The following is a 9067-nucleotide window of genomic DNA, read 5'->3' on the forward strand; positions in this document are numbered from 1 at the left end:
GAATGTTTGGATTAGAAATTAGAAAAAGATTCATGATTTGGACTCAGTTTAGACCTCATAAGAACTATGAGTAGTTTCTGGGTGTTTATGTACATTGCTGATGGTGCGAGTTACAAAATGACCATTTGTTAATGAGAAAACCATCATTGCAGTCTTGTCTAACTAGGTATCATTTTTCAGGGCCAGTGTGGACAGCCAACTTTGATGACATCCCCATGGACACAGGTACCTCCACAGCTCCAGCTTCTAGCCCCACCAACCCTGCTCCCTCCTCTCCCCTGTCCCCCTCCTCCACCTCCACAGAAGCCCTGTCAGATTCATCATGGAGCTCCTCTCCTAATGCTGCCTCTAGCACTGCAACAACAGGCTGGGCTGACTTCTCCAACTTCACCCCCATCAGGTAAGATGCTGACTGACATTGCTCTCTCACTTGCTGTCAGCAGCAGTGCATTGCTCGCCTTTACCTGTCATCATCTTTCAATCGAATAGATTGATTTTTAAATAGAGATTGTTCTTTTTCAGTCCCAAAGACCCTCTGAGGTGCAACTCTCCTGTTGCCATGGAAACCAGCATAGAGACAGGGGACCCGTTGGGGGTCAATGCACCCATGCAGCCTGAAGGTAAGTGTACACGTGCACATCCATGTAGACAGAGAGTTGTAGTTAAGCACACCCATGTGATCATCACACACACACACACACACACAAAATATCCAGGGCTCCCTCTAATAAAACTTCAGTAAAAAATATAACACTTGCCAATGTGTTTGTGTTTACTCGCTTGTCTTTCAGTGGAAACATGTAAACAACCCAAAGTCACTTCAAGGCAGTGGTTAAGTGTTGAAACAGCTTAAATTAGCTTGACCTTCATCTCCTTTCTGTACTAACCCTCAGAATGTGACGGCTGGTTGGGAACCAGTGTGGCTTCACCCTCCTCCACCTCCTCTAAGGATTGTGGGAAATCTAAAGCAGAGGAGGAAATAACCTGCAACGAGCAGCGTAGCATCACAGAGACGGTCATCAACGGCTCCATGAAAGAAACAGTCAGTCTCACTGTCGACGCCAAGACTGAGACCGCCGTTTTCAAAAGGTTTGCCTCACGCACACACACACACACACACGAAACAACAACAACAACAAAAAAAGAAAGACATACTGAAGCTCTCTGTAGCAGTTTCTGCTTCTGGTGTTGGAAAAACCCAAAGAGGGGAGCGCTGGAAAGCTCTTGTGTATTAGTGTTTTTTTTTGTTTTTTTTTACCAGAATGTCTCATTATTAGTGTGGTCACATCTGTTTTCTTATGAGTGACTTCACACTACACACTTCGGTTTTAGCTGTGTTAAATTTAACTCAGAGATCTAACACAGGCCCCCGAGGTATTAAAAATAAAAAGCTTTTACTGGTTGGAGTGTTTAATTACAATAGTTAATTTACATAATAAACGGTTAGTTAAAATTGCCAAATCACTAGATGAAGAAACAGACGGTTCTGACACATCTAAGGCTCAATTTCTACCAAATTACCAACGACTCTCTTTGCGCTGCCTCATTTGAATGAATCTCCGACCTTATTGCACCCCTCACTCTCATCTGTGCACTGGACTGAAACACCTGAACCTACAGACGGTCAAAGAGAATCTCAAGGTCAGGGAAATACCAAACAGTTAATGAATATAGGAGCCAGTAGACTGTTTGACTTGTCTTACATTTTGTTCTCATTCTTTCTGATAACACTATGTAACACAATGTTTTCTGATTTCATGTGAAAGAAAGTATGCCCATTTGGAAATAGTTCAATTTCAAAATATCACTATCCTGGTTATAAAAGCAAAGTTTGAAGGGAATAATAGCAATTTTCTCTAGTTGTTAGGCATAACCAAAAAGACAATAACACTTACTTCCTCCAGAACAAAAAACAAGTAAAAATCTGTCATTTGTGGAGGTTATAGCTCATATAAAACAAGTGGCAAATAAATGACAGCCAAGCCTATGTGAAGATAAAGGGCTCTTCTGTAATATTATATTCAGGCTTTAAATTATATTTGACCATATTATGAGTATTAAACGCCCTCCGTAGTGATGAAAAGGATCAAAGTACACACCAGTGCACACACTTGCCTGTGAGCTGGACTGGTTCTGTTTATTATTGAGCCATAATTAGAAATTTGTTAGTTTGGAACCAAATAGAGAGTTATGTTGCAGGAGTAGTTTGAAAAGGGACTATGAACACCATGAAAACTTCCCTTTTGACATTCATGGTAATTCAAATGAATTGAAGCTAATGACAGTCCCCCCCCCCCCTTCACAAAGCCTCCACAGTGAAATACTTGCCTATCCTGACTGAACAGCTCATTAAAAATGCTTGTCCTATGTCCTTCTGTCCCCTCCCCCCCTCTCTGTTTGATGCTGCATTATACTGTCTGTCTGTCTTGAGTAAATAACAACTTGTCTAAATGAACTTGAGAGACACTTACAACCTGAGCTTCCCCTCCTCTCTCTCTTGCTGTGCGTTGTGGGTGTGGTCTTCTTCAGAGTGTTGAAATCTTATCGGTATGTACAGCCAATCAGAGATCAGCCTGCAGCCGTGATGTAGTCTTGTCACGTCAACCACCAACTTTTCTTTCCCAATTTTGATCTTCTTCTTCTTTGGTTTCAGCTCCTTGTTTGTTTTTTTATTTTCATTATCTCCATTCTGCATGTGTTTCTACCAAAGGTGTTGTCCAAATGCAGTTTCAAGTGGCTTTATCTTAACAGGGCAAGCCTTCTATTATAAGCATTATTATTAGAAATGACACAACGGAAGTATAATTGCCCCAGAGTGGAGGCCAGCTTATCTTTTCTGAACAGCTTTATTACTATTCTAATTCACTCTTACACTTTACTTTATGAACATCTGCATTTTTACTGGCTCTGTCCCTCAGCTGTTGTCTCCTTTGGGATTGAATAAGGTTAAAATGCACAATGGAAGGTGCAACTGCTTAATCAATTCTAACATGGAGTCACAGTACTGGTCGTAGTCGTTTGCTAAGATAGAACAAGCACAGCTGATTTAATTCATGCAGTTACACAACAGCCGACCCTGCGTCTCCAGAGAGCAGCTGGAAACAAACCATAAAGATCTGGTCAGCAGATCAGCAGCTTGTGGCCACAATATACATTTTAAAGATAACCCAGCGTTTGCATAGTAAATAATATGACTAATGACAAACATTTACCTTCTATTTATAACAGTCCACTCATCACAGTTACTCATAACTATATATCAGGGGTGTCAAACTCATTTTAGTTGAAGTGCCACATACAGTCCTATTTGATCTCAAGTGGGACCAGTAAAAGCATTGCATAATAAAAACCTACAAATAATACATAACCTGTATATATCATAACTTTACTATAATAAACCATCTATTTACAATACAGGTGAACAGCCTGAGATGTCTTAAGAAACATTAGTGCAATTTCAACAATATTATGTGTCAGTTTTTTTACACATTTTGCACAATGTTCAGAATATGAATCATTTAAATATGATCACAATATGTATTCATTGTTTTTCAGAGAATTGTATTGTGTTCAGGGTGGAGAAACCAATGAAGCAGCATTTTACATGAAATAAGCTCCTCAGTTTAACTTGCTCCTGAAACCTGGACCCCTTGGTGGACCGGTTCTGGCCCGCAGGCCGTATGTTTGACACCCCTGTCTTACATGATGATCAGAGCTAAGCTATTGTAATCTTAAAATAGAAGGATAGATTTTTTTTCCTTTTCAGATGTTGCTTATTACAATCAAATCATAAAAAGTGAATGTTCTGTATAGACAGGAAATTGCTCTGTCATTAAGTTTTATTGGATTGAGATGTAAGTTGCTTAGAGAAGCAGCAGCCCTATTATGCAGGAAGAAAAAAACACAAAACCTATCAGTGTCCTTCTATTAAAGATTCAGTTCATGTAAATAAAGTGATGAACTCACTAATGATGGAGTTATTATTCTGCCAGCACTGATAGAAAAACTATAAACTGATCAATTTTATCTGCTAGACTGTGGCTGAAATGAAATCTTGTGTGCTCAGAAATGGACTATAAAAAGTGACCTTGTTTCAGTGACACTAGCTCCAAGACTAAGAGTTTAGTTGTTGCTTTTTGTACATAAAGTAGCATTAAAGACATATGATTTTGATTACTTTTGTCAGAGTATTGCAATGCTTGTCATTAATTATGTCATTACTGAAAACTTGAATTGGGCTCCTTCTTTTAAAGCATGCCAGGTTGTTTTCTGTACTAGCAGTGTAACGCCTCAGGATTATTTGGGTGTTTGCTTTGATTGAGGCCTCATCAAGATTATTGGTGGTTCGCTGAGACAAAGTAAGACTGACGGCTGGCACTATCCATTTTGGTCTAATCAGTGTCCAAATCAGTTTGTAGGCTCGCCTGCTAATTTTCAGGCATTTGCAGTAAACCAGAACGTCACAGCTAAACAAACCAAACCAGTTGACTTTCTCCATTTGCTGTACATTTTGATGCTTCTCCCAGTTAGCCCATTTCAACACCTCCATCCTTTGTTTTTACCGTGTGCTCTGTCAAGTCAGTTCAGCATGCATCACTGTTCACATCTCACTGTGTTGTGTGTGTGTGTTTGTGGGAAAAGTGGTTGGTATGAATCTCTTCATGTGATGTTAATGTATATTTGTGTCTGTGTGTTCCAGTGACGAAGAGAAGAGCGCCTCTTCAGACAAATACTCAGCAGGGGAGTGTCAGGATTCAGAGAGAACAGGAGTCAACAGCTCAGCCGCTGCCTGCTGTCCCAAAACAGGGTCAGACACCCACACGCACACGCACACACACCTACACACACACACACACCTACAACTTAAATAGTGTTCAACACAGCTTAAACGTCATTTTGTTTTGAGTGGAAGCAGCACAGTGAAACCAACATGTTGAGTCACATGACATCCTTTACTCTGACATGAGTCAATGCATTATCAGTGTCAGCTGATACCTGAAGTTTACCTTCATTTACACTAACTGTTACACATTTACCCACATAAGAGCCACAACATACAAATCACATAGTATCATTACAGTGTTCCAGTAGTTTGGAGGCTGCAGTGTGCCTCTGGAATAATGATGGACTTTTATGGTGTTCTAAAAGGCCATTTAAAATAATATTAGCATTTAATGAGGCACTTTAACAAAGGAAAGGAAAGGGAAGTTGACAATTAATGCTATTTCTTATTTTATATTGACAATAGTTTATTAACTTGGTTATGTCACTGTGCTGAAATATCTCAACAATTAAAGAAATTTGCACAAATATTTAGTGCTAATTATCAAATGTTAGCACTCTAAATGGTGAACATGGTCAACATTATATGTGTGAAACATCAGCATGTTAATAGTCTCTGCAAGCATTTTAGCATGCTGACGTCAGCATTTAGCTCAATACAGTGCTGTCTCAGTACAGCTGCACACAGCTGGTAACATGACTGCAGACTCTAATCTTGTTAGTATTCTGGTGTCACAATGCTCACACATCTGTAACAGAATGAATGGAAGTGGCACACATTCATAACCATTTATACATTTCATTTGAATTCATTTAAACAAAGAATGACCAAATAAATAGATACCAAATAAATATTATTACCTGTCAAAATTGATATTATACATTTAATTATTATTTAATTTAATAGATCATATAAATCTTATAGTGCATAATTTCAATGCAAATGTAATTAATTAACTTTTTGATTATTTATGAATTAATCAATTATTCCAGAGCACCATCCACCAGCATACAAACTTCACACAAACTACAGCCAGCACCTGCAGCAGATGTTTGAATCTGACTCTTTGTTCTAAGACGATGTTTTCTAACATACTGTGAGTGTTGTGTTAAGATGAATCTGATCTTGGTTGTCTTCATATCCGTGTGTCCTGTCAACAGTGAGAAGTGTCGGTCCACTGCGGAGCTTCCCAATGGTCCTCTAGAGGACATGTCAGCCATAGAGGAGGCCAAGTAAGTGTGACTGCCCCTCACTAACATGTAAACCAGGAAAGCCCTCACATGTCATGCACTGCTGTATACTGAGGTCTCTGATGATACATGTTTCTGTAGTTTATAATAGCTTTTCTCTCCCTCCTCTTTAAATAATCCACCTCTCCATCTTTACCTGTCTCCTCCAGATTGGACCAGAGTGCCGCGTCCTCAGAGCCAACCGTCAACGGGCCGGCATGAAGGTCGCCTAGTGACAGCCAATGGCCAGCCTGTTCTGCCATGCAGGGCCCTCCTCCTGGCCATTCAGCGGAGGCCACTGCTCAGAGCTGTACCAATCACACGCCCCCACCAGGACCAGCAATACTCCCATCGGCTCATCACTGACAGTCAGACAGACAGAGAGAGAAAGAGAGAGAGAGAGAAAAAGAATGAGAGAGAGACAGGTGTACAGAAAGAAGATGAACTGAAAAGCAAAATGAGAGACATACTCAAATGGATACAGAATAATTTTTTTTCTGCATTTGTTTATATACTATTGTTCTTATGAGGTGATGTGCGACTGATATCTTGCCACTCAAAAATTAAATAGTAATGTTGCTATAGTTAAAGAAATGATTGTATGAATAAAATATTTTATAAAAAGAAAAATGTATACAGAAACATACGATGAATCACCACACGAGCAGGAACAGCAGATCGATGAGCCGACCAAACACTAAGCTGGTGTTAGCGGCTGAATCTGTTACCCTGCTAACAGTCACACTTGATCTATTTAAAAAACAAACAAACAAAAAAAAGTCTCACCCACCATTTGATCTGTGTCTCTGAGCGACGCTGCTCCAACCAATCGAAACACATTTTAAACTTCACTCAAAAGTTTTTATTTTGCTGCAGGTATTCTATGTAAATGTTTCTCTCTTGTATTCTTCTCTGCTTTGATTTAGAATTGACACGCCTTTTTTTGGTATAATTTTTTTAATTTATTATGGAAGTGAGATGATGGTTATGTTTTGTTACTAAAGAGCCATACCCAAATGTTCTCTCTCCTTCTAGCGGGCTGCGTTCATGCTAACCAGGTTCATACCTCACAAGCTAGAAGGTTAAACATGAGAGATGACATCATCATCACAGCCTCAATCTGAGCATGTGTTTTTTAGCCCTAACTTCTTTTTTTTTTTCTAATCTCAAGTGCTTTTTTTTTACACCAGTGCTCCTCAACTTTGGGGGTCTCCCTTTAGATCACATTCACTCTTATTAACTCCCATTGCAGGAATTCAGAATTTACCTTACTGCAGCATTTTAGAGAAATATTTTTTAGGGAAATGAAAGGGCTGCTTCAGCTCAACTTTAAGCAGGAACGTGAAATGAAATCAAAACTACATTTAGCAGAATAGGAGTATTTCTGGTAAGTGAAATCATCCTCTACTCTGTAAGATCACAGTAGAGCCACATGTAAAAACTGCATGTCTGAAGACGACCAGTTAAAATTATGGATGTGGGAAAAAAAGAGGTGAAATCTGCTCACAGGTGTTTATTCTAAAAGCTAAACTCAGACTAAATAGCACAGTGTTAAGAAAACAGCTGTGCTGGTGGTGTGGGGGCAATGTTTATACAGGTACTGTTAAAAACATGGAAATAGATCCACGAAGTTCAGTTTGACTAATTGATGTCAGTGAAGCGCTTATCAGATGCTGAAACACTGCACAGAACTGTTAACATGCTGTCTTATTGGATTATAACGTCTAATCTAGAAGGAATGTGAACTAGCACGTTCCTGATTGGCTAGAACAGTTATTTTAAGTTCAATCAGAAGTCTTTGTATATTTTGGCTTTTTTTGTGTGCACCCCAGCAACAAGCCACATTAAGCTTTTTTTCTTCAATGCTGTGCTATTATCAGTCTGAATTAAGCTCCTTTTTTAATTTGAATCAGCTGCTACTGTAAAAGCCTTCATGGGGCGTTTACTGACTTTAAGAAATTTCAAACTTGGCTGTTTTTTAAGGTTCCCTGTGGAGTTATCTTTTTTCATTCAGTGTTCCTCACTCAAGCATTGTCTGTATTCTTGTTTGATACATTTTGATTCCTCCATAAAACATTTGTTGAAATCTGCGTTGTTTAACTTCCATACGTTCATATTCACTTTAGTGTGTTTCAGCTGCTTATGTTGGTGTCATACTGCCACCTGTAGATCAGGTTAGAGGGGGCAGGGTCAATCTCAAACATTAACTAATAAAAAAAAAAGGTGACCCACCCATAAATACATCGCTCCATAATGCTATTAATGGTGAAAAACTCTACAGGGTACCTTAAACTGTTCACAGCCACAACCTGCCACATCTCCAGATGTAGTTTCCGTTCTACAACATATATATTATACATAGTCTGTTATATAGATTTTAGACCGTGGTTCACTAATCCTTGAGAAACACATCTGGATCTACTGTATTTTCTTAACATTATAAAGGACCAACTGTTATGTGTTTGTCTACTGTGCAAAAATTATGATTGGCTACATACGTTAAATCTCTTCTTATTAGAACTCTAAATCAACCAATCAGCACTTCTCCTACCTGCAGCCAGGATGTGAATGATAGGGTTTTAGACTGAAGCTTGTTAGTAGTTCAGCCGATATGCCCGCCTTTTTTTCCCCCCATGGATCCCTTTAATTTCCCCTCAAGTGTAACATGTTGTGCAGCTTGTTAACAGATAGTTGGTATTAGGTTGTGAGAGTGTGAGCCTGCAGGTGTATCCTCCACAAACACACAAACACCCTTCTTGAAATGATGCTTCTCGGTCACTACGCCAACCACACGTCCTCTACTTCTGATAACTTGTTCTGAAAACAGCAGCTGTCCTCTGTTGTGTGAGCAGAAGGGGGGGGGGGCTTTGTTACTCCGAGGTTTCTGTACCAGCATTGGAATAAGGAATAAGCTATTTACACATTCTAGTACAGTTTAACCCCCACTTTTTTCTTCTTTTTTTTTTGTCAGATTGTTAATTAAATTTCATCTTAATTTCTGAAGAGCAGTGGTCTTGCAGATGAATTATTGGGTTGGTCTATCATGGGAGGTCAC

General features: G+C 39.2%; 1 protein-coding gene and 1 long non-coding RNA gene across 6 annotated transcripts in view; one reads left to right on the top strand and one right to left on the bottom strand.

The window, feature by feature from the left end:
• ppp6r3 (protein phosphatase 6, regulatory subunit 3) overlaps nt 1-7785 on the top strand; it is a 30644-nt gene extending 22859 nt beyond the window's left edge. For all 5 annotated transcript variants that reach the window (XM_062420241.1, XM_062420242.1, XM_062420240.1 and 2 more), the window contains 6 exons: nt 181-400; nt 523-620; nt 894-1089; nt 4700-4807; nt 5944-6015; nt 6183-7785. In XM_062420241.1, coding sequence (XP_062276225.1) covers nt 181-400; nt 523-620; nt 894-1089; nt 4700-4807; nt 5944-6015; nt 6183-6234 — 746 coding nt within the window. In that variant the 3' untranslated portion in view covers nt 6235-7785. The remainder of the gene's footprint in view (nt 1-180; nt 401-522; nt 621-893; nt 1090-4699; nt 4808-5943; nt 6016-6182) is intronic.
• Nucleotides 6951-8640, bottom strand: LOC133981507 (uncharacterized). The gene is made up of 2 exons (XR_009925304.1): nt 7784-8640; nt 6951-7741 (listed from the first exon to the last, which is right to left on the bottom strand). It is a non-coding gene; the product is annotated as an uncharacterized LOC133981507 (long non-coding RNA).
• Between the last annotated feature and the right edge of the window lie 427 nt (nt 8641-9067).

The sequence above is a fragment of the Scomber scombrus genome, chromosome 6, assembly GCF_963691925.1.
Source record: "Scomber scombrus chromosome 6, fScoSco1.1, whole genome shotgun sequence".
Lineage (NCBI taxonomy): Eukaryota > Metazoa > Chordata > Actinopteri > Scombriformes > Scombridae > Scomber > Scomber scombrus.